Here is a 27,346-nt window from a genome sequence, read left to right on the forward strand (position 1 = left end):
GTCTGCATTACCATATTCGCATTGTACCGGTGTCACGATCGAGATGGCGTACGCGGTTAGAGCATCAGGATCAAGGGTAAAATACAAGTTTATTTTGATTATTTGAGTATCTTGGTTTACAGATCAATTTCGATATTGATTCTGTAATATCTGGGTATACTTTGAATTGTAAAACATCTCAGTTAAATTAACTAAATTGGAATCTAAACTAGATAAACTTTTCAGTATTAAGACCATTGACTGACTGCACTGCAGTGCAAAGTGCAAGAAGTGGTGCTGTGTATGTGTCAGTGTTGTGTGCGTGAGACAGTGAACTGAGTGAAGTGACATGTCGATCTCATTCTTATTTCTCAATCATGTGTGAATACGTGCAAGTCTTTTAGTTATCAATTGGTGTTTAGCTTGTTATGCTTATTAAATAGCTGAAACTGTATTCTGAAAACTGTGTTAAAAGAAATACCGGTATTCATGATCTTGTAGTGTAAGTTGTATCTTTCTAGAGAGTAACGTTACAAAACAATACATAAAAATCTGTAGGGCCTATTCCGAAAATTCTTTTTGTATCTTTTCTCGTAACTTTCGCTGAGCGTGTATGATGTCAGTGCTAGAATTATGCGTAAAGTTAAAAACGGCGCATAAATATCCCTTTGTGCAAGATAACATATTGAGATAAAATGTATGCTGAAAATTCTCTTTACATTCTGTTTACTTCTTTGCAAAATACAAACTTGTACGGTAAATGGTCTTGCACAATGATAGTCATTTTACATTGAAGAAAAATAATCAATTATTTTCTAATGAGCACACATTCCCCAGCCCTGCTGCCCCCTCCAATATTATTAAGATGTCATTAAAAGAGAAATTTGCCTCTTCTTTCTGTCAGGTGAAATCCCTCATGGCTGCAGGCCTTCGGGCCAGGCTGCTTCAGACTTCAGCAGCTGCAACTCAAGTGAGTATTTTTTTCTTCTGAGAATTCTTTTATCTCTTCAACAAGTGATGCTCAAAATAACACATAGTAGCAGTGATATTTTGCTGGAAATAAATGTCTTTTACATTAATTTTTGATAACCTGCATTGTGTTTCAAATGAAAATGGAAATTCTGTTTTCCATACACATAGCAAAGATGTGAATTCTGTTGGCAAGGATTAACTCAATATATTTTCACATTAAAAGTAAAGAAACAACACAGATATTCTGTGTTGATTCACGTGGTAAATTAAAATCTCTGTCCCTAAACATAACAGAATTTTTGTAATATAAATATAAAAATTTGCAAAAGAAGAAACCTGTCTACTTCATTATAGTAAAGCCGTGTTAATGATGTTCAAAGATTTGCATCGTGGTACCGATAATGGATAACAATGCAGTTATTATAGAGTTCATCGTGAAACCAAGATGCTTTTAATGCAGTTGCTTTTAATGAAATGTTAAAAAAACATGAGAAACAAATATTTATGAAGGTTTGTTGAAAATCCATGAAAGAATGTCATTTAGGAATTTCAAACTTCACAGTTTGATGTCACATGCATCTCCCTACAGTGTATAAGTCATCAGGATATAAACTCCATACCTTTGTACATTTTTTATAGGTCTTAATGATCAATTTGTTTTTTTTTTCATGTGTCTACTAGCATTAAATAATGTTTGATTATTATGTACTCAACATGATATCTTTGTAAGATAGTATAGTTTAACAGAATTACTTTCTATAACTCTATTATTCTGTGTTGGATTTTTTTCTAATACTTCATTGATAATGAAATTGTTATCTATTTTCAGCCTTTTTTACTGTCTAACTTAACAAAATATGGCTGTGTAATTTCATGTACTGTTCTTAGTGAATGATCAGGTTGTGAGTAGATTTTTTTTCTAAACAAATATGGTTCACACATTTAGCTTTAGTTCAATACTATCCTACCCCCTTGATTTAAATTGATAGAATTAGTTCTTTAAATATTTGATATGAAATTATAAATCACATGTGCTCAATGATTATCTTGATTCCTAGGTTGCCATGAGTAGATTTGAACAAGACAAGTTTATTAACTATGAAAAATTGGATGCAAACCTGAAGATAGTGAAAGATAGACTTCAAAGACCATTGACACTAAGTGAAAAGATTGTTTATGGCCATCTTGACAACCCTAAGGAACAGGTGAGTTATAAAAAAAAAGTGAACATACCCACCCACCCCCCCCAAAAAAAAAAATTATATTGTGCAAAGAATGTAATTGATGAATACTCTGCTTTATATGTTTATCCAAATGTTTATCCAAATTTTAAAAAAATTTTGTGATGTGTGTTAAGATTATGTGAGTTTCACAGTCATAACAATAATTTGTTTTAAAACCAAATTTTGTGCAGTTATATAAATGGAAATTCTTTTTACAAAATAATTTGTTCTTCTTGAAGATAGTGAGTCATTAGAGTGATATTTCTGTTGTAAAAAAAGGAGAGAACAGTTTTAAGGATAAGAGGTCCTATATAAGTTGAGTAGATGACAACATTTTATTCATATCTCATGAATTGAAATCATATACTTTTTATTCAAAAGGACATTAAGCGTGGAGAGTCTTACTTGAAGCTCAGACCAGATCGTGTCGCTATGCAAGATGCTACTGCCCAAATGGCTATGCTACAGTTCATCTCTAGCGGTCTTCCAAAAGTAAGTCATCTATAGCATTTATTAATAAAAATAGTTATGATAAATGCAATTTATTAGACCCCATATCCATCTCGAATGAGATGCTCAAGGCACACGCTTGAAGGGAGAGCAAAACAAAATAACAAATAACAACAAATCTTCATTGATAAAGTGAGTAATAGAGGTAACTTTTTAGCTTAATCTTAAATATTTTGACACACTTGTTACCCTGGATCTCTTGTGGGAGGGGCCCCACATTGATGAATGCCCCCTCCCTCCCTTTGAATATGTTTATAAAGTAATGGTCATAAATTAAGTAAAGTATGATCTTATATCGGAAGTATCTGTCAAACTATAGAACTAGTTAAGAACTAAGAAGTTCAGACACATTGAATTGAACTAGGAAAAATTGGACTATCCCAATTTAGCACAAGAACAGTATGGGTCATTCGTAGAGTCATATAAACCTTCTGGATTGCACCCAGTAAAAAAAAAATCTCAATTGGAAAATGAATTTTAAAAAAATATTTGAACCAGCAAGATTTGAACCTCTAATCTACTGATGGTCGGTCAGGGACTCTACCGCCAGGCCATCACTGGTCTATTGCACAGTCTCGATGCAATCAAGATATAGAACATCTTTATGAAGAGTCCTTTGATGTGTTTTTCTAATGTATTTTCTTCAGGTTGCTGTCCCATCCACCATCCATTGTGATCACTTGATTGAAGCCCAGGTCGGTGGTGAACAGGATCTCTCAAGAGCTAAGGTAAGTCTGATGGAGTACATGTTATATGAAGTGCTTCAGAGTCATTGCTGTGTGGAGAATTGCTTAGTTTCGGTTTGATTTCCAATGTCCAGAAATGCTTTGAAATATTTTTCGTGAATTGCTTGAAATATGTCTTTCCAGGTGCCTTTTATTATGAATAATCTTTTCCTTTGCTTTTTTCTGCATTTTTAATAGTGAAAAAAGAAAACATATTTTTAGTTCTATAAAAGTCAGAGGCAGTGCTATGAAATTGCAACAAAAAAGAACAACACATTACATAATAATCAATGATTGCATTATGATATCATGACTCACACCATACATGATCACTTCGTAATGATTTTGGTTTTTACATCATGATTCATGTTGAATGAATTTGTGAGTCTAGTTGGCACAACTGTGGGGAAATTATTTTGCGCTTCATGATTTTTAAACTCCTTACATAATTAGTGCACAATTTGTATTTATTATTTTTTTTTTTTTGGGGGGGGCTTTGCCTCAATAAAGAATTGCTATACCATTTTACATTGTTTTTGATGACTGATATCCAATCGAATACATGTATGTACATGCAAAATGTGGCTGTTCTTTTCCATGAAATGTGTGAACAAGCCGTGACAATCCACACACTGTATGTCTTGATGATTTTCAGAACTTGAACAAGGAAGTGTACAATTTCCTGGCCACGGCAGGTGCTAAGTATGGTGTAGGTTTCTGGAAACCAGGCAGTGGTATCATCCATCAGGTGAGAGACACTTATCTCTTGTTTCAATTCAGCATTATTACCTCAGATACAGTTCCCCTACGGTGGCCGTTCGCGAGTCGAAAACAGCCGTTATGAATTTTTTTGTACCAGCTACTTGTAGGTAGTTTGAATAAAAATGAATAAAGCAGCTACTTTCGACTCATCGTACGGCCACTGTAGTGGAGATGTTACCAAGGTATTAGTTTGAATATTCCTATTTTGGGGAAAGTAAATTGCCATTTTAGTATTTATGTAAAAAAATTCATGTAGTTTTGAATAGGAACTCTAGATCATTGAAGTTCTGGAAATTTCTTGATATTTTTCCCCTAGTTTTGGCTGTCAGTGTAGGAAATATGCAACTCTAATTGAAGCAAAGAAGTACGTTGGTGGAAATTCAAGGAAAACATATCAGACAATTGATATGAATATGATTACTGAATGTTAGATTTTCTGTTGGATGAATGAGTTTTGTCATTTTAATGTAGGTTTGTTAGGGACTACACCTACATTTGCTGTCTTACACACTTATTAACTACAATCTCATCTTTTCAGCATGTTATTGCAGAGAATGATTTTTTTTTATTTTGTGAATACCGACATTAAAACAATATATTATCAGCCTCTTGTGACTACTGCCAGGAGGGAAATAAATTCATGCTGGGTGTTAAGTTGCAATATTAATGATATTGAATTATAAATAGGACAATTGCCCCAATGACCCCTTCATTTGTTGCAATGTGATATGAGATTTGCATCTAGATTTTATTGACATCACTATGTAAACATACTTATAGACAACATTGTGTATTGTTAAGGCAACACACCAGTTAATTATTTGGGAATATTGAATCATGAATTGATGAACAAAAGAGTTGTATTTTACTTTGCATTCATTTAGATTTTGAGGAATGATTCTCTGTAGCATGGTTGATCAATATTGTTGACCATATTTAAAAAGGCTGCAATTCCAGCAAGAGCAACAGTATATTCTCAGTGCTTGAAGAGATACGTGCCATATTTATGCAAAATGATGAAGGTATACTTGTTCTTGCATTGATATGGTGATGGCTGTATGGTCCTGTGCACAGGTGACACGTCACGTGTCATCTTCCCTCATGCACTGAGACAGCAGTGTGAGTCACCTACAGGAAAGCAAGACTGGTGATCCTTTCTATTCCTTGCCTCGACAGTCTCATTGCCCATATTGTGGGGAGTGAGGCTTAGGCAGGTGTGGTTGGTCACCAGTCTAAAGACAGCTACAGGTGTAGGTTGTGTGTGATCCTCCCCCACAGACCATGGGCAATCTATGTATGATGCTGTCTACATTCAAAATTCATTGTAAATTGCTTATTGTTTTATTTCTATATTTTGTTCTTAATAAATATGCTATTCACATATCCTCAATGTATTGTTTTCAATGTGCATGTACATAGTTCTCTAAAAATTTTCTTATTTGTTCTTATGTAATTGTAAATTTGTTTTACAAGGGGATGTTAGTTTTATTATATTTTTGTTATCTTTTTACCCATTTACAGAGCAATAATACCGTTGTAAAGAAAAAAAAGGTTTTATAATAAAGAGAGAACCTCCAGAACATGTGCACTTTTTTACATGTACATGTATAGGGACAGTGATTTTCCATTTTAGCGGTAAATAAAACAGAAATTCTGTTTGGTTCTTACACTTTTCATGTAAAAATTCATGGAATTCACCTTTGCAAAACGGAATTCAGGTTTTTACTGTGTACATTTTCAGTGACAAAACGGAACTTCCATTTTTAGATCAAGTTGAAACGGAATTACAGATTTTCAGAAACAGAAATACAGTATTTTGAAAAAGGAAAGTCACTGTCTCAACATGTATAGGTAACCAATGTGTTTTTGGTATACATGTACTTCCCTTTCACGATATTACTGACAATGAGTTTGTTAATTAAAGTAATTAACTTGCATTGTAGCACACATTTTTCTAAAGATGGAAGTAGTTTCATTGTAAAATGAAATTTGTCTTGTGAATACTTGAGAAACATTTTAATGAGACTGATTTTAGAACTAAGTCAACCCTTAATAATTCACTTTCATGCTTGATAAACAGTGTTTTGAAATATGATAAAGCTTTAGCCTAAAACTAAACCTAGATAGAAATTAGAATAAGGAGGAAGTTTATTTTCTTTTCTTATTCTACCCCTTGAAATAATAGATCATCCTTGAGAACTATGCTTTCCCAGGTGTACTACTAATTGGTACGGACAGTCACACTCCCAATGGAGGGGGGTTAGGAGGTGTTTGTATCGGAGTCGGAGGGGCTGATGCTGTAGATGTAATGGCAGACATACCATGGGAACTCAAATGCCCAAATGTAAGCCAAGTACCTCTTATGATTTATATTGATTCTTATGTGGCAACCACTGGAATTTCCCCCTCATGTACATTTCACAATCTCGATTTTGACAAATTATTGCACCTACACCTTTTTCACTTGCATTTTTATTTTATGATCAGAGTGTTTGCTGTACACAATTTACTTTCATTCATAAAAAAATATATCTCTGAAATTCAATCTTTTGGTTGCCATATGGATATTTCAAATTCAGTTCAATTAAGATGTATGTATCTTTTTATCTGCTTTACAAGAATTTCCATACTATAGTATCATATAAATAAACAAATTATGGTTTATAAATATTATTTCTGTAAAGAGATATATTGTAGGATTTTTTTAAATTATGTATATACTCTATAGATGTAGTAGAATAGAGTGCTTGATGCTCATGGATGTTGACAAAAGCAGATTTTACCCACTGCAAAATTTGATTTCAGTATACGGTGTAGTAGTGCATTTCCCACAGACCATAATCCAAGTTATCCCTGGCATAGGGTAAAATGTGTTAATACATTGGATGAGAACAAAACAGATGTACTGTAAACCCAAGAGGCCATCTATTTGTAGAGCGCACACGTACCAGTTTACTAGGTGCTCAAGGTGCTCCTATATTTCCTTGGCTAAGCCCAGCAAGTGATTTTGGTGCTCACAGCTTTTTCAGGAATTTCTACCTGTTAAGTCACCTATCATTTCCTGATATTCCATCTATCCATATACCTTGTTATCATAGGTCATCGGAGTGAAATTGACCGGTAAACTCAGTGGCTGGACCTCACCTAAAGGTAACTTTTGTTCATCTTTTTGTAATCTTTGAAGAATTATGCCTTGTATTTTATTGTTTAAGTGGACATGTTAAGGCTTTTTTTTCTCATTGTTCCAGTATTAAATCTACAAATTGAACGAAATATTGCATGTTGTTGCAGCAAAGTACACTACTTGATGTAATATTCTGAGATTATTACACCATTCTTTGTTTTTATGAACTTTGTATTCTTTCCTGATCATAGTTCACTTGTCTTGTTTTAGATTTATAATGAGCTTCTGTGCATGACAAGATTGGTTCTTTTTGTCTTACTTGATATTAATATATATTGCAGCCCTTCAGACTTTGTTCATTTTGTGTAAATTAGTTATAATTTTGAGAAATGTGAGTTTTTGCGATACAAACTTTTGTTGGCAGTTGGCAGCTTCTGTAAATACTTGTAGTATTGATTTATTGATTTGGACTGGAGATGGCATTTTTATTGCCAGACTTAAACAAATATCCAAGTTCACAGTTCATGAATGACGTTTGTGTTTTATCTAAGCCATTGACCAGCTTCTTTCCATCACACAACCTTATCTAAATACAGGGAATTGCGTCAATTTACCAGTGAGGCAAATTGAATGGCACAGGAATTTAAAACTCAAACCCCATCAGTTCATGTGCCTTATCAGTATCATGCCATGCTGATCATATGAAACCCCAACATATTCCTATTTCCTGAACTAATGCTGGGCAATAATATTTGACGTTATCAAAATTATGCGATGTTGAAAAAAAATAGAATATTCGATAATGATTATATGAATATGTTGATATATCGCGATAGCAAAATATGACCAAAACATTGTTGATTTTGAAAAGTGAATCACTTTTATTGACCACAAATGCTGCTCTGTATTGCTTTAAACCAACTAAGAGCTTTGAAAGTTGTACTAAAATGCCTGCTGTTCATGGATTAGCTCTGATGAAAACCTTTCCCCCCTTTCTTGCTCTCACAGAATTGTAGCTCATTCAATGTATATAATGAGTTATCAGACTCTATGATACATTGTGTTGCTGCATTTTGCTTGTGATAATTAAAGGTCAAGTCCACCTCAGAAAAATGTTGATTTGAATCAACAGAGAAAAATCAGACAAGCACAATGCTGAAGATTTCATCAAAATAGGATGAAAAATAAGAAAGTTATGACATTTCAAAGTTTCGCTTATTTTTAACAAAAAAGTTATATGAACGAGCCAGTTACATCCAAATGCGAGAGTTGATGATGTCACTCACTCACTATTTCTTTTGTTTTTTATTGTTTGAATTATATAATATTTCAATTTTTACGAATTTGACGATTGGGACCTCCTTGCCTGAAGCACAAAATGTTTAAATAATGGAATTCCACGTGTTCAGGGAGGAATGAAACTTCATTTCACATGACAATGACGAGAAAATCAAAATATTTCATATTTCAAACAATAAAAAACAAAAGAAATAGTGAGTGAATGACATCATTGACTTTCTCATTTGGATGTAGCTGGCTCGTTCATATAAGTGTTTTTGTGAAATGAAGCGAAACTTTGAAATTTCATAACTTTCTTATTTTACATCCAATTTTGATGAAATTTTCAGTGTTATGTTTGTTGAATTTTTTCTTTTTATTCAAATCAAGTTTTTGTTGGGGTGGACTTGTCCTTTAACTAATATTGAAATTAATTATCAATCACCACTATCGTGGCCCTGGGAAGGATTTTTTTTTACTGGGGGGTACTGATGTGAATTTGACAAGCCCCACAAAAGAGAGAAAAAAAAGGTTTTACGAAAAAATGAAGGTCATTTTGGTCCTTAGATATTTGACAAGCAAAAAAATGTGTTTCACCAAAAATTGAAGGCCAGTTTTGTTCCTTTTATCCATTTCTTCACGACTCCTAGAGTTCCAGGGGGTGCTGCCTATGGAGAATAATACACGCAGCGCCCCCAGGAATATCTTGGGGTGCTTCAGCACCCCTGATTCCCAGGGCCATAACACTATCCTGAAAAAGTTTGATAATAATTTCACAGTCTCCAATGAAGTGTTTATGGCATTTTGTATTCTATCTTGTATTGTGTAGACGTTATCTTGAAGGTTGCTGGAATCTTGACTGTCAAGGGCGGCACTGGAGCCATCGTGGAGTACTTTGGACCTGGCGTTGACTCCATTTCATGCACAGGTAAGGTATAGTTCCCAGGGCCCTCTTTCATAAAACTGTTTATCACTACAACCTAGTGTTATCAAGCTTCTGAAACATGCCATTTGATTGGCTGAGAACCAATTTGTTGTGAAATTATAGCATAGGGAGTTTTGTGATACAGGGCCCAATGCCATCAGTGCAGAAATTACTGTTTGCCAAATAGTCTTTACCCAATTCAACTTGGCTTATATCATAATGTGATGTGTTTGTCCGACAAGACCATATCCACCTTGTTAGAAAATTGCCTTAAGATCTTAATATGTTTTGTTCAATGCCGTTGATCTCATCCCATCTTGACTAATACCATTAGAAGCATTCGGAGGAACAGCCTCTTTGCCTACTTACCATTTGTGTAATTTCCAGTTTCCATTTGCATTATCATAATTTTGTCTAATTTACACTTGGGCATGCAACAGTTAGTGTTATGACAAAGAGTGAGACCAGGCATGAAATTGATATTTCAATATTCAGGGACCGGACATCGTACGGCGAATGATTATCTCAAAAATTTCTGTGAAATAAAAGGAAACCATATCCATTTTTTTTAATTAGATTGACCTGTTAGTGGGTGAATTGCTGTAAATAGCACATATATCTTAAAGTTACTGAACAGGCAGTCACACTGCTTGATAAATAAGGGGAAAAACTGTTAGAGACCAAGTGTTGCCAGTGATTACACCAGATAATAAATAGACCAAAGTGATAGTAGATTAATTTGGTTTTAATAGCCACAGAGGTTTGAGGTGATCTGGCAAGATTATTTTTAAGAGAATCAATTGTATAATGAGTTTGTCAGTTGTGTAGAGTATTTCATACAACCAAGAAGGCTAATAAATTACCAGTTATTCTATCAGTTCTCATGCCTAAGTTTACACAATAATTTTCAACAACCATATTTTTAACAGGAATGGGTACCATCTGCAACATGGGTGCCGAGATTGGTGCTACCACGTCCATGTTCCCTTTCAACAGCAGAATGAAGGATTACCTTGTTGCTACCAATAGATCAGGTGAGATGCATCTTCTGTATCTATCTTCTATGTGCCATCAAAGAGTTTGCAACAGACCCAATCCCATCCAATTTTGCTCATGCTTTATTGACTGCTGCATTTGTAGGACTGAGCTAAAAGCAAATGTTCAGATATGTGGCATGGATGGGCTAATTCAATATTTTTGTCTCGCCTGCATAGCAGATCGAGACTATAGGTGCTGCTTTTCCGACGGCGGTGGCGGCGGGGTAGTCAACATCAAATCTTAACCGAAGACCGAAGGTTAAGTTTTTAGAATGTCATCATAACTTAGAATGTATATGGGGTTACTTCATGAAACTTGGACTTAATGGTTATCATAATGGTTATCAAGTATACTGAATATACTGCCAGAGTTTAATGTCATGTGACCAATATCAAACTCATTTAGGGTCAGTGAACTTAAACCATGTTGGGGGAATCAATATCAAAATCTTAACCGAAGGTTAGGTGTTTAAAATGTCATCATAACTTAGCAAGTATGTGGGCCTAGTTCATGAAACTTGGACATAAGGGTAATCAAGACTTACTGAATACTTTGCCTGAGTTTTATGTCAAATGATTAAGGTCAAAAGTTTAGGGTTAATGAACTTTGGCCATATTGGGGGCATTTGTTGATTTCCATCATAACTTTGAAAGTTTATGGATCTTATTCATGAAACTTAGACATAAGAGTAATCATGTATCACTGCACATCCTTTGTGAGTTTCAGGTCATATGACCAAGGTCAAAGGTCATATAGGGTCAATGAACTTAGATTATGTTGGGGGAATCAAACGAAAAAAAAATGCTAAAAAAATATCCCTCTCCAATATTCCTTGTGTCCTAAAACAAACTTTCTTCAATGAATAATTTCCTTGTAGAAATTGCTGGACTGGCTGATCAAAACAAGCATCTCTTGACGGCCGATGAAGGAGCACAATATGATCAGATCATTGAAATCAACCTTGATGAGGTAAGCCATTTGGGAGGAGTAGAGAAAGCCTGTGATCATTGAGGATGAGATTATGAGGAGGCAGGGTTGTAGAGATGATTTGAATAGGGTAACAATAATGGTGAAGCATCAAAGTTAAACTTCATTTCATTATTTTTTTTAGGTAGTCTTATTTTGTTTTGCTATATTTGTTTTAGGAAGTTGAATGCATTTCATTTGGTTGTTTCAGACCAATTAGCTGTAATCCATAGTTATTGCAAAATTTTAGAATTCATTACTGCATTAGTCAATACAAGAAAGTCGAAACGTTTGCATCCATATCATCTTCCATAGTCAAGTGCCTGATTGCAATTACCTGGATATGAATTTGCAGTTTTATTACAGATGAAGAGTTGATGTTATGTGTTTTTTTTTTTTGATTGAACCTTTCAGCTTGAACCCCTGATCAATGGACCATTCACACCTGACCTTGCAAACCCTGTATCTAAGGTTGGACAGGTGGCTGAGAAGGAAGGCTGGCCTCTTGATGTCAAAGTTGGTAAGTCTGTAGTTTACTTTTTAGTAGTGCTGGGCGATATTTCAATATTCTATGTGACATCAAAAAATATTTCATATTTAATAATGGTTTAACCCTAAATCTCCCGGGGTATTTTGATTCTTGTCATTCCAGGGGGGGGCATTATGGCCCCCCCTTAAGATCTCGGCCGCCGATCGCGCGAGCGACGCAAAAATTTGCACGCTGGTAGTGTGCGATGTAATCTACAAGGCTGTATGGTAAAATTTTCCAAAATAATGAGATTTTATTTTATATGAATTAATTATGCTAATTTATGCATAAATCATACTTTTTGCTCTAATTCACTAAATAAAGCTCCTAGAATGCTAATTTTTGGTAAAAGTTTTCTTTGTAGCATTCTTAACAATCGTAATTCAAAAAAACTTTGGTTTGGAAATAAATTTCTTATGTATTTTATTGTTTTATGAATTTCTTATGTATTTCTCTGTTTTTTTACTTTTTGTTTTTTATTGTTTTTTCAATGGAAATTGTTCCAGACATAATTCTGATCATAAACAAGGCAAAATTAATTAAGTTTAATCAGTAAAAGTAGAAATAATGATACATTTATGAATTTTGGCTAAATACGCAATTTGCATTGGATTTGTACATGAAATCACGTTTATGAGTGATTTTGGGTCTGACATGCACTTGCATAATGTTGCGTAATGTCGTAACCGCGTACCCGGGTGTCAAAACTTTGGTCTCAAAATTTGCGCGAGACTTGAATGTAAAAAGTCAGTGAGCTGCGAGGTGAAAAAATTTCACGCAGCAGATATATCGTGAAAATTGTTGAGGGTGGGCCATTAAGGCCCCCCCCCGGAGAATTAGGGTTAATGATTGTGTTAATATATCGTGGTAACACAATATGGCCAAATTATTGTTGGATTATGAAATGTTAATCATTATTTATTGACTAGAAATGCTGCTGTGTATTGCTCTAAACCAGCTCAGAACTTTTTAAGTTGGTACCCAAATGTCTGCTTTTATGGACTAGCACCGATGAAAGGCTTACTCTCAATTCCCCTTTCCTGCTCACATGGAATTACAGCTCAAAATGAATGCTTATAATGAGTTTTCTTGCTTGGTGATGTATTGCGTTATTGGCAGTGTTTTGCTGTTTCATGATGGCAACATCCATCTAATTATATGATGGTAGTAATGATATTGAGTTGATAACTCATAAACATGAAAAAAAAAAGAGTTGATGTAGGTGATTATTATTAACATGCAGGTGATGAATGATGATGTTTTGTGATGATTATGAAAGGTAATGTGGATGTTGATGATTGCTGTGGTGGAGTGGGTGATGAGGGTGATTGTAATGATGAAAATATGAAAATGGTTGTGTGATGATGACGATGATGATGACAACAACAATGACAATGACTATGATGAAAGCAGTGATAATGACAATGTTGATGATGAGTGACGATGATGACTGTTATGGTAAATGATATTTCAATGGTGATGATTCTCATGCTTCTGCCTCTAAGACTGCTGTTAATGCTTCTGTTATTGATTGTGATTATAATGATGAGTGGTGATAATGTTGAATGTTGATTGTGTTGTTAATCATCATCACAGTGAAATTCTGGTTATTTAAGTTAAAGTTTGTTAAGGACAATGTATTGGTCAATTTTAATTTTAAGTTCATGTATAATTGGCAACACCAGCTAACCTTTTTAAATGGAAATTAAAAGAAGATGATCAATGTTTTTATTGTGATCAAAAAGGTGATTGCAGTCATGTTTTTCTCTTGTAACATAATGATAATATTTTGGAAAAAAGTTGAAGAAAATGTACAGAAATATATTTTCGCCAAATTTTCATTTCCAGCCATGTCATATATCATCAGGAATTTCATTTAAATCAAAAGAAAAAAATGATGTAGATATAATTTTGAATTATGCTTTATATACTATTCATAAATGTTTCGCTGGAAAAGAATTTAAAAGGAAAATAACGATTCAAAGGCTGTTTAATATTTTGTTTTACCTATTAAGATATCGTTTACAGATAGAAGAAAATGTGAAATCCAGAAAACCATGTATTTCCCTCCAGAAATGGAGGCATATGTTAGCACTGTGAATATATTTTTTTGATGAATAAAGAAGACCAGCAATTGTAATTTTACAAAGAAATCATCACAGTGAAATTCAATTTCACTCACAGTATCATTGCCTTTATGATATGAAATGTATTTTCCCACAGGTCTGATCGGTAGTTGTACAAACAGCAGTTATGAGGATATGAGCAGGGCAGCTAGCATTGCCAGGCAGGCTCTGGATAATGGTGTCAAATGCAAGTAAGTAAAATAAGTGACATACAGAGCTTTCTGAAATGCTTTTCACACTGCACTTTTTTCCATTAACCCCGGGAAATTGGAGGGGCTAAGCCCACTTCGTTTTCACACTATGTTTTAGCAAAGTGGGCTAGCACGGTAAATGGTACGGTACTATCTGGCCCTGCAAAAAAGCAGGGTTAGCCGGCTTATTGTGGTGCTAGCACCACAATTGCGATGCTAAGAGATGCAGTGTGAAAACAAAACAGGGCTAAGGAAAGTGGGGCTAAGCATTAGCCAATCACAGAAGTCGAATTGCATGTTAGTAACGCTCTGTATGGTAAAATCATCAATATTCATGAGCTGAGGGATAGTCCGGGGTTAAGGAATTAACCCCGGCTAAGCAGATAGTATGGGGTTAAGAAAGACAGTGTGAATAAAAAAAAAGATAGTATGGGCTAAGGATAGTATGGGGTTAAGGAAATGCAGTGTGAAAAACATATGAGTTCTCCCTTTACCCTATACGAGCCACAGTATTTTTGAGACCCATCTCACTGCCAGTGGGCAGTGATACCAATTTTTTTTTGGGGGGGATGAAATGGTGGAAAGCATTCAAAACATTACAGTCTACGAAAAACTGTCAAATTTTGTTTGTAAGTAAATAAAGCTTTCTGGAGAAGAGAATGTATATACTTTTTTTTAATGAGATGGGGGTTAAGTTACCAATTGTCCAACCCTTTGTTTACAGGGCAGCTTTCACGGTCACACCAGGCTCCGAGCAGATCCGAGCTACCATCGAGAGGGACGGTCAAGCTGCTACCCTCCGTGAGTTTGGTGGCATCGTCCTCGCTAATGCCTGCGGTCCTTGCATTGGGCAGTGGGACAGGTTAGTACTAAGTGTAGATTTTGCTTAGATATTTTTTGGGTAGTTTTTTTTTTTGATGGAGTTATCCTTGTGCAGCTTAAGAAATATGAATTTGAATCGACTAAGGAATTTTTAAACTAAGGATTGTTTTATAAAATACTAATGATTTGAAATTCACTTAGTATGTACAGTTATGTTGCAATTCTCCATACATGTTCTCTCGATTGAATGTAATTGACTGAGGCAAACCCAGAGCATTTTGGTTAATTTCCCTGCAATGAATAATATAAACCTGAAATGGTTTTCTATAATTGTTCTGAACTACAATAGATATTAATAAAGATATTCCACTCTTTATAGCACTAACATTGGAAGGATGTTCCTAAGCACTTTGCAGACTGTATTGTTACCCTGGTCATCAGATCCTGACATGCTTACACACAATATATGCACTTTCTCTACTCCTTGGGTAGCATTTCCAGTTACAAGAATGAACTGCTGGGCATACCTTTATATAGACTTTCACAACCTACCAGGTATACTTGTAACTATAAAGGACTGAAATATTTTTTTCAACCCACAGGCAAGATGTCAAGAAGGGAGAGAAGAACACCATTGTTACATCCTACAACCGTAACTTCACTGGACGTAACGATGCTAACCCTGCCACCCATGCATTCGTGGCTTCCCCTGAGGTAAGATCACTCCTATCTACTGACGTAGGGTTTGCTAGTACATTTTTTTTTTACTTTGTCATATTGGGAAAGAAGACTCATATACGTGAATTCATCAATTTGGTTTCAAACTAGTGGTCTGAAATCAGGGGCTTTGTAGACTTCTGCTTTAATAATGCTTAATATGGTGCGTAAGTGAGCATCCAAAGATGAACATGTGCTTTTCACTTGACGCCTGATACTATGGATACAGCTTCAATGAGACCACCAAATTTGATTGAATATGTGCATTCTGTATATTGATTGATATACATAATTTGTAACATGTTACCAATTTGTTGGTCTTAAACTGAGCAATTTTCCAAACTGTATACAGGTACATCCACCTCCATATGTGAGACTTTTCTGGGATTTTTTTTTATTGGAATTTCTCAGCTTGTTTTCCATACTTAACATTAAATTTCATGTGGGCATTGTGCGGAAATATTCATATTTTACGTTTGATTTGATTTGATTTTATTTTATTTATTTCTGCATTCAAGATAATATATGCAACATAACAATAAGGTGATACAATTCAGTTTCACAAAGTAATAAAGCAATAGTCATAATAAAGCAATGAAAAATAAATATCGACAAGAAGCAATATTCAATCGAAAGAAAATAACAGTTTAAATGAATGCAGGAGATCGCCATCGTGAGCGGTTAAGCTTGAAAATGATGGCGGCCTCGTAAAATGGTACATAAATTTCTTTCTTCATTGATCAAGTGGGTGCAATGCAGGTGCAGGTGCGGGTGCAGTAAAGGGCAGTTGAATAATTAACTTGAAGAGGGGGATGCATATGATTCAATGGTTTTTCTTTTCATAGTGGCTTTGAATGAGTATATTGTTAATTACAGTTCCAAAATTAAATGTCCCCTCTACCAAATATTTTTGCTTGGATGACAAAGAAATGTAATTGTACCAAGCCCATGAATCTCGGAATGGTTTCACAAAAAAGTTCATATTTGTGAAGCAAAAACTAAAGTATATCTCAACCTATTTAGATATTTTTTGTCATCACTCAGCATGGTTCTCAGTATAATCTCTTCTCAAAAGGCTCCAGGGGACCATTTCATAAAAGAACTTGTGTGATAAAAGGTCTGTTTTATCTGACTGTTACCATAGTAACATCGCTTTTCAGCCAATCAAAATGTCTGATGAAAATTTTTTTGAAACGCTCCCTGAAATTTGTGAACATGTTCAATATCATGCAATTCAATGTTTTCCAGTTAATTTTTCATTTAGTGCCCGTACTGGTATCAATAAATTCACACTACTTTTTATGAAGTATAATTTATCTTCTATTTTGACAATGTACTGTATCTTTGTGTTTATTTGTACAGGTGACAACAGCCTTGGCCCTTGCAGGTCGTCTAGACTTCAACCCTGAGGTAGATGAGCTGGTGGGAGATAATGGGCAGAAGTTTAAACTCAAGAGCCCCTATGGAGATGAGTTACCAAACCAGGTAAAGTTTTATATCGTGCTTCAAGTTAACTATTCTGATATGTGCCTACAACTTGCATCATACTATGGATTTGATCTTGGCCAGGATGGATCTTTGCTGCCTTCCAATGGCAGATAAGATGTGATTTTTGATGTAGATCTTGCTTGTATCATTCATGACTCATTCATGCCCCCTGTAGATTTACGCCCTTTGAATTTGTCTTTCCATTCCTGCTTCCATCATCCATAATCTCTTTTTTCTTTCAGGAAGTTGATCCGATCGGGGATCTGTTTCATAAAGATTTGCCATCATTGTAAATACTATAGAAACTGTGATTGTGAATGGCTGGTGGGTGCTCTTACCATGGTATTTGCCATGATGGGAAATTTACCAACTCTTTATGAAAACAACCCTGGGACAAAACTCTTTATGAAAAAATGCTTGGGACTTCAGCTGCCATCAAGCAATGAATGGACCTAAATGAGGATGTTAACCCACCAGCCAACAGTTGTCCCAAGTTCTTTTTCTTGTACCAAATTTGCCTCATTTTCCCCTCCATTGTGCCACTATGCTTGCTTATCCACATTTTGTCTTTAAATTAATCCAGGGCTTTGATCCAGGCCAGGATACGTTCCAGCCACCGCCTAGTGATGGATCGGGTGTGGCCGTTGATGTCGACCCAGCTAGCAACCGTCTTCAGCTTCTCACTCCCTTTGACAAGTGGAATGGACAGGATCTAGAGGATATGGTTGTTCTTATCAAGGTCAGCAAATCATTTACTCACTTAATTTTTTTTTTTGGGGGGGGGGATAATATGGTCCATATTCATAAAGTTAATCATGCTATTATTTGTCAGTCTGTATTCCTATTATTATGGTGTTGTGAAATGGATATATATATATTTCTTTATACTAAAGTGGTATTGCTTATGGAAGACCTCCAAAAAATGGGGCATACTTGTCAAGAGGCAGAGACTATAACAGAAAAACAAGAAATGTTGGAAGAGTTTTATTGCTGCCCGATGATCCCACAGAACAGGAGGAACAAAGTCAGTCAGTAATTATTGCCCATGAAATTTTGACTTGTTATTGCGTGATATATTTGATTTTCCCTGAAAGGGGAGCCAGTCGATATTTTTATTATCCAAATCATATATCTAGAGCAAAATTATGATAATGGTGATATTTCTTTTAAGCATAGAGTTCTATTATGTCATGCTAATATCAGGGTCTAGGCTCTGCTCTTTACAATTTTGACGTACTTGTAGCATTGTCTTTATGTATGTTGTTGGTGCATGGGTCATTATGAAGTGTATCTCTTTATACGCAACCTCAAATACCCGGATTGCCCATGAAATTTTGACTTGTTATTACACATTGTATTTCCTTCATTTTAGGTTCAAGGTAAATGCACAACAGATCACATCAGCTCTGCAGGACCATGGTTGAAATACAGAGGACATCTTGACAACATCTCAGATAATCTTCTCATCACGTAAGCTCATTTCTTTCGTACTTGATCTTCCAGTGGGGGGGGTATTTCTTTCATATTTTGAACCGAGTGTTGTTGATTTGTATTTTGTTAGAATAATAGAAAGAGTGTTAAATTGATTCATTTAGCACATTTTCCCATAGCATACGGAGTGCTGTTTAAGGCATAATGCTATTTTATTTTATTCTGAATATTATCTATTTTTGCAATGTAAGCTTTGTATTTTGATTTAGCACAATGTTGACACAAGCTCTCCAATTTGTTATTTAATTATTCAGGCACGAGATGTAACGCAATAACACAATACTGTTTCTTCAATTACATTTTAGTGGAATGCTTGGTTTGTATTTTCATACAAAGAAATGAAATTTGAAACTTAGGATTCCTATTTTGTGAACTAAACAGTTGTGTTAAAAATTAATAACGTAATTAACCTATAACGTTGATAATTTGCTTTATGTATACGTTCATATCATGAATGACTTTATTTCACATACAGAAAGACTTAATGCTCTCTTTGATTAAATTCTAATGATCGATGATTTCTTTTTCATGACAGAGCTACAAACAGTGAAAACGGAGCTATGAACAGTGTGAGGAATCAGTTGACTGGAGACTTTGGTGAAGTCCCAGCCACTGCAAGGGATTACAAGGTAAATTTAAGATTATATTGAAGCCAAGGCTTCTATTCTGTAGTGTGCATTCTGTAAGAGCACCAAAGGGAAAAATTGATATGGGTACAAACTTATCCTAGAGACATCAAGGACAATCATTTAACCATCAAGGGCCATGGATTAAATGGCCTTCAATTGATTAAGCCACCCCCCCCCCCCCCGAGTCACGTCTGTCTTTGTAACGTAACTATGAATGACAGACTGCTCTCCCAAAGACTTTACTTGATCATATTTGATTTCCCATCATTTTTGTCTCACCTGCGAAGCTAAGTGAGACTATAGGCGCCGCTTTTCCGACGGCGGCGGCGGCGTCAACATCAAATCTTAACCTGAGGTTAAGTTTTTGAAATGACGTCATAATTTAGAAAGTATATGGACCTAGTTAATAAAACTTGGCCATAAGGTTAATCAAGTATAACTGAACATCCTATTAGAGTTTCATGTCACATGACCAAGGTCAAAGGTCATTTAGGGTCAATGAACTTAGACCATGTTGGAGGAATCAACATCGAAATCTTAACCTGAGGTTAAGTTTTTGAAATGTCATCATAACTTAGAAAATATATGGACCTAGTTCATGAAACTTGGACATAAGGTTAATCAAGTATCACTGAAGATCCTGCATGAGTTTCACGTCACATGACCAAGGTCAGAGGTCATTTAGGGTCAATGAACTTTGGCCGAATTGGGGATATCTGTTGAATTCCCATCATAACTTTGAAAGTTTATGGATCTGATTCATGAAACTTGGACATAATAGTAATCAAGCATCGCTGAACATTTTGTGCAAGTTTCAGGTCTCATGATTAAGGTCAAAGGTCATTTAGGGTCAATGAACTTTGGCCGAATCGGGGGTATCTGTTGAATTACCATCATAACTTTGAAAGTTTATTGGTCTAGTTCATTAAACTTGGACATTAGAGTAATTAAGTATCACTGAACATCCTGTGCGCGTTTCAGGTCACATGACCAAGGTCAAAGGTCAATGAACTTTGGCCGAATTGGGTGTATCTGTTGAATTACCATCATAACTTTGAAAGTTTATGGATCTCATTCATGAAACTTGTACATAAGAGTAATCAAGTATCACTGAACATCCTGTGCGAGTTTCAGGTCACATGATCAAGGTCAAAGGTCATGTAAGGTCAATGAACTTTGGCCATGTTGGGTTTTTTGTTGAATAACCATCATATCTCTGTAAGTTTATTGGTCTAGTTCATAAAAAGTGGACATAAGAGTAACCATGTATCACTGAACATCTTGTGCGAGTTAGAGTAGTATTCAAAGTCAGCACTGCTGCTATATTGAACCGCGTGATGCAGGTGAGACGGCCAGAGGCATTCCACTTGTTTTTATTTACATCCACAGGCCAAGAACACTCCCTGGGTTGTATTTGGTGACGAGAACTACGGAGAAGGTAGCAGCAGAGAGCACGCTGCCCTAGAACCAAGGCATCTTGGTGGTCGGGCCATCATCGTTAAAAGCTTTGCTCGTATTCATGGTGAGTACACCTTTTATCCCTCAATATATTCTGGTATTGTTTCACCAAGATCATATTTCACACAAAACAGAGTGATTAAACTCTGTTAATATACCTCTGTGTTGTATCAAATATTCAGAGCTACCAAGTCTCACGCATTATGCGTGAGACTCGAGCATTTTGGACTCTTGTTCATCCCTTCAAATCTCTGTCTCACGCAACTATCACAGCCTATCCCCATATACATTGTACATAGTGTCTGTGATCTCACTCAGATTCACAGAAAATCTCACACATAGCTGGTCTTTGAACTTGGCATCTCTGAATATTTAGTATTTATATAATATTGACTGGCCTTGAGGGGAACATCAGAAATATTGCACGTAATAGACGAGGGCAGAATGGTTCTTTTAAGGGCAATATATTTGATGTTCCCTGAAAGGGTAGCCAGTCAATATTTTTATTATCATCCAAATCATATATCTAAAGCAAAATTATGATAATGGTGATATTTCTTTTAAGTATAGAGTTCTATTATGTCATGCTAATATCAGGGTCTAGGCTCTGCTCTTTACAATTTTGACGTACTTGTAGCATTGTCTTTATGTATGTTGGTGCATGGATCATTATGAAGGGTATCTCTTTACACGCAGCCTCAAATGCCCGGATGTTAGACCAGGGAAAGTACATAGGTATATTTTGCATTGTCTCTGCATGAAAAGTCAGTATGCGCATAGAAATTGAGCAAAATACAAATAATATACCCATCCCTTCCTGATATTCAGGAAATGTGGGGTAATACGGTTTTGTAAATGACCAGCTGAGATGTCTGATACAGGTGATAATGAGGAATATTATCCAGTTCCATGAAATAATCAATTATTTTGTACCTCATCCTGCCCTTCCCTTTTCCAGTCTTCCTTCAATACATGTACCACCGAGCAGCCAGCTTGTAGGCTTAAGGTCCCTTTTACCTATACTTATACTTTTGTATGTCTTTCACTCATGTATTTTTTACATTTAGTCATGAAATGTATGTATGTGAATCCCGAATTAATTTCCTGTATGAACTTGAATAAATTGAATTGAATTGCTGAGCTGGAGACAGAACTGACTAAACCAAGTTATTTGACACTGTTTTAGATGTTAATATATGTATGTTATAGTGTACCATTACACAGAGCCAAATGATCTTCGTATTCCAACACCTGGGGATGAGATCTTTTGAAGATCAATGATTTAACCCATTATCTACTGGAACTTGATGGTATTCTGTTCAAGACCTGTGGTAATAGAAATCGGTATTCAAGAGGTTAAACAGTGCTTGCTGGAAATGGGTGTTCCCTGTACAAAACTGAACAGAATGATAGAATCAGTATTTAAGAGTTTATATGGTGCTGGTTCCTACTGGAACTGAATGGTCCCCTGTGTAAAAAAACCTATGGAAATTACTTTGTTCAACAAGTTAACCCATTGCCTACCAGAACTGGATGGTCCGTGTACAAAACTAGAGGGAATTACAAAAATCAGTATTCAACAGGTTAACATGATGCCTACTGGACTTTGGTGGTTCCCTGTGCAATACTGAAGGGAATGACAGAAATCAGTAGTTAATGTTTTAACAATAAGCTATTCTTTATTCTTCATCACAGAAACCAACTTGAAGAAGCAGGGCATGCTTCCTCTGACATTCTCCAATGCTGCAGACTATGATAAGGTCAGACCCGATGACAGAGTATCACTTAGAGGATTGGCATCATTGGCTCCTGGAAAGGTAATGTCTCCTCTTGAAATTTTTTTGGACTGGGGTTTGTGGAGAGGTTGGAAGAGGGGGGGGGTGTGGGTGGCTTATAATCTGTATAATGGTTAGTGGGGAAAATAAATAATTCTCATCACATCAGGGCATGCCCCCCCCAAAAAAGGATATATATATATATATATATATATATATATATATATATATATATATATATAAATACGTAAATGAATAACAGTAATAATAAGAGTAGTTGCATGAATGAATAAGTAATAAAAAATACATGTAAATGAACTAGTAAATGAATAAATTAATAAATTAATTAATCAAATAAAAGAGACTGTTTTTCCCTTAAGAACCTTTAAATATAAATAGAGGTAGCAATTTTTCTGCATTCAGTCAATGTTAAGATAAATGTCTTTGACATAAGGGGAGAATTTCAAGCTTTTGACAGTTCATGATAATTCATAGGTCTGATATCACTTTGGGGGAGTAAAATGATGATGTTGATGTTGTGTTATTCATTTCATACTTACACCATATTATTGCAATGAAAATTCAATTTAAAATCCTGATTGTTGAATAAATATTTATGTACTTACTTGAGAGTAAATCTAATATCTTATGTTCTACATTATATAAAAAATATTTGATTTTGGTTTTAGCAAACTGTCATCCTGAAATACATGTATCTACCAAAATATGAAAAAGAAAATGAAGTGGATGTTATATGCGTATGTCAAAACAATATTCTTGAACATGCAACTGTCACAGAAGTGGTCCACTTTACTGCTTGGAATTGACATAGCCTTGACAAAGTGTTGGCATCTTTGCACGCTTTTAACTTAGGGAAATACAAGCCTGGGCTGTATACCTGTATTGATCTTCTTTCTCTTTATTTCTCCTTTGTGCAGCCTGTTGAGTGCGTATTGAAGCACCAGGACGGCAGTTCAGATACCATCCTTCTTAGCCATACTTTTAACGAGACACAGATCGAGTGGTTCCAGGCAGGTAGTGCCCTCAATAGGATGAAAGAGGTCCAGTCGGCGTCATAGCAACCGACCAACTCTCCTCTCTAATTTCTCTCTGAAAATATCTTGAATGTGTATTATCTATAGAAAGCAATTTATTGATATGTATTGTATATTTTATCCATGAAACGCTTCACTAAGAATAAAAATGCAAGGCAAGTTTTGCATATGCATTTTGAATTTGAAGGTTTTTGTTATGAAGGTGACTTCCTGAAAAATATAACCATCTATTTTATGTTAGGTTTTTTAACCTGTATGCATGCACACAATTCAAAGATGTATTTTTCAATAGACAAAAATGTAAATTAGATAATTAGAGAGAAACTGTATTTGTATTAAAAAACAGTATTTTGAAAAAAAAGTTAGCCTGCTTGCCAGTTTCTCTTATTTTGAAAATATGCTGAAAGTTCAGTGATAATGGCAATCAGCTTCTATCTGTCATAATGTGGTAAGATATGTTTGCCTAGATGTTACCTTGATTTGCGTGATTATATCATAGAACAATTATGTCACATCTTCATCCCTTGAGAAACAGAAGGATGTTACTCCCATTATTTTATGCAGTGTTAAGGACCTTTTGATTCTGTTATGGTTATATACCTGTACCATCTTTGGCTCTTCGAGGAAGCCTATCAGCTCAGACAGTGGTATCGTATAAGGTGATCATTGCATTGGCTGGTAATTACCCTCCTACTTGGGACCTATAATGAGTGTTTTAGCCCTTCGTCAGTCGATTGGAATTGATATTCTTCTTGAAGAATCAAAAGAAAACAAAGCAAGGAGGTCAACAATATTTTGTAATGTGATGTGAAAGTGGGATGATGTGCTTTGCAGAGTTCATGGGAACGACAGACTATTTCATTATAAATTTGGATATGATTTTAAAGCAAATCTATGATGCTTCGATTAGAGCTTCTCAAATGTTACCCATCAGATTGTACATGATGTCAGACAATGGTTTGATATAAAAAAGAATCAATGTAATAGTGATAGGTTCAGTTAGGAATGTGTTTTTTTTAGAAACTTCACATATAATGGAAACTATTGAAAGAACATCTGTGAAGAAAACATCTTTCAACATTTCTGAAACATAGGGCATGCTTCACAACTTCACAAATCTATTTTTTATTGATTCTATAACACATGCCTCTTGGGGGTTGCACAGAAAGTTAGCCTCTTATGATGGTTTTGTGAAACCTGTTCCTGGTCACTATTCCTTCAATCATTCATTGGTTTTTATAACCTCGCAGACCATACTGAATCACCGATCCACTTATTTATCATTGATTATTTGATTGGCCGGGATGTGGTCGAGCCCACATTTTGCCTGCAATGGACTTGGCCTCGGACTGAGTCACGTGTACAAAGTCTATGCGAGATTGTTTCAGCGGCCTCATGATTCAGAAGTTACGGACTCGACTACATCCTTGTTGATTCGTTGGTTGGCTTTCAATTTCATTTTTGAAGGAAAAAATGAGCAAATAAATGTAAATTATAATCTGAAATTTTCATTTGAATTGTCATGAGACTTTATTTATGGAAAGTACAGTGAACCAGCCAATGTATTTTGAAAAATTTGGTTCAGATTTCCTCCATAAAGGGGATTTCCGTATCCAGATGCTGGCCATAAGTCCTGCCCAACCAAACCAATTTGATTACTTGGCCATATTCTTGAAGTTGTGACCAAGTACTCATGTTTGTTTTTTTGTGATAGGGTTGGGGGAATCCCCAATTTTCAAGGGGAATTCCCTATCCAAGTCTGACAGAAATTTGATGTTATTGTGGATGGGTTTACGACATTGCTATTTCACAATGTATGCAAGAAGTCTATTATGAGGTACGATGTGTGCATAATAATACATTTGAAATATAATGGACTCGGTCCCAAAAATATATATTTGTATGTTTGTCTTAGTTCTTTTGAAGTACACATTTTCAGACCTTATGTTTAATATAAATAGGTTTTAAAAAGGTAGCCAACCAGATGCACTTCAATGAGTAACATGTGTGATTTTCATTTTTGTGCTAACATGCACCATAGTGTAAAAAGTGTATTGCAAAAAAAGAAGCATATGCACTAACAGCTTTATGAAATAGCCCCCTGCTCTTCTTTCCTTATGGTGATGCAGGCATCTTGGTTATCTACATTGTTGAGCAAAAATCACCTGGTAAGTCTCTTGTTTGTCACACCGTACATGGTGGCTCAGTGGTAGAGCGTCCGCCTCATGAACGGGAGGTCGTGGATTCGATCCTCGGCCGAGTCATACCAAAGACTTGGGACCTTCTGCCTTCTTGCTATAGGCGCTCAGCATTTAGATTGGAGAAGGGTAATAATAACATATGTTATGCAGGGCCCGCTGGTAGAGCAGTTTCCTAACTGAAGTGGCTACCCTGGGTAAATAAAACATTATTATTAATCCAGGGTCCACTGCATTACCATTCACCTGTGCATTTTTTGTATTATATTGTGCATGAAATTATGTGGACTTGTGGAACACAGAAAAAACGTTTTTCATAGTAACCAATTTAATCAACGATGCTAAATCTCAAGTCCCAAATTAGTATACACATTTAGTTTTCTTTCTATTTAATCCTTTGGTATTTTGACAATTTTTATTGATTCCTGATCAACGCTTTTCTCGATCTTTGAAATCCCTCTTGCAAAAAAAATTGAGGCCTTAACTAGCACACTAACATTTACATGCATTTCCAAATGAACATAACACATGGATCATTTACAGTGAAATCATATTTCCCTTTATAGGACCTTTCACATCTAAAAATAAGATGATATTCAATTATACTTTATAGATGTTGTTCATGACAATCTTAATATAAAGTATTTATTAGAAAACGGAATTGCCTTTGTTAATTTAAAGACACAACCATACATGTAAAAGAAGTTCATGTTGGACAGAATCATAATCACCTATTTCGATGAGCAATTCCTTTTCCATCTCGATGCATTTACTCACCTGCAAGCTGTTTTTATTAAGGGGGGAGGGTCAACTGTGTGTGGTCTCTAATTGGCTGTGTTTTATAAATACATAGTCTTAAAATATACTTTTCAGATATCTACTAATACTACAGAGAATGAATTGACCTATTTTATTTGTATAGAGACACTGAGAGAAAAAGTAATTGTTTTGCCACTTGGTAACATAGTTATTGCGGTATAAATATATTGAGTAGTTAATTAGCAGGTTATCATTCAAGTGGGTCTATATGTTACTTGACTACACTTATGGGTCAGGAAACTTGCCAGGTGGGTGTTTCATAAAGCTGTTCGTAAGTTAAGAGTAACTTTAAGAACGACTGGTGATCCTTGTGGTAAATGGTATATACATTGGCGATGGTTAAGCACGTATTAAGGTTCACCAGTCGTTCTTAAAGTCGCTCTTATCTTACGAACAGCTTTATGAAACGGCCCCCCTGTATGATTAGTTGAGGACTCGAGATGGTGCTATTGCTTCGTATCTGCTTTAAAGGCAGATATGAACCAACAGCCTCAGCAGCACTACCTCAACTACTCAAATATGACCAGGTTGCTTTCCGTTGATGCT

The 27,346-nt window shown here is 35.4% G+C and overlaps 1 protein-coding gene across 1 annotated transcript; it reads left to right on the forward strand.

Moving 5' to 3' along the window:
• Nucleotides 1-25,674, forward strand: LOC121422352 (aconitate hydratase, mitochondrial-like). The gene is made up of 22 exons (XM_041617340.1): nt 1-76; nt 884-949; nt 2,010-2,156; nt 2,556-2,666; nt 3,332-3,412; nt 4,065-4,157; nt 6,357-6,515; nt 7,270-7,321; nt 9,403-9,501; nt 10,428-10,532; nt 11,414-11,505; nt 11,917-12,022; nt 14,255-14,348; nt 15,073-15,210; nt 15,773-15,884; nt 17,250-17,372; nt 17,959-18,114; nt 18,748-18,845; nt 19,402-19,495; nt 20,885-21,017; nt 22,649-22,770; nt 23,667-25,674. The coding sequence occupies exons 1-22, from the start codon at nt 44-46 to the stop codon at nt 23,805-23,807; spliced, it is 2,355 nt and encodes a 784-aa protein (XP_041473274.1). The 5' UTR covers nt 1-43; the 3' UTR covers nt 23,808-25,674.
• Nucleotides 25,675-27,346: the final 1,672 nt, after the last annotated feature.

Source organism: Lytechinus variegatus, chromosome 10 (assembly GCF_018143015.1).
Source record: "Lytechinus variegatus isolate NC3 chromosome 10, Lvar_3.0, whole genome shotgun sequence".
Taxonomy (NCBI): Eukaryota; Metazoa; Echinodermata; class Echinoidea; order Temnopleuroida; family Toxopneustidae; genus Lytechinus; species Lytechinus variegatus.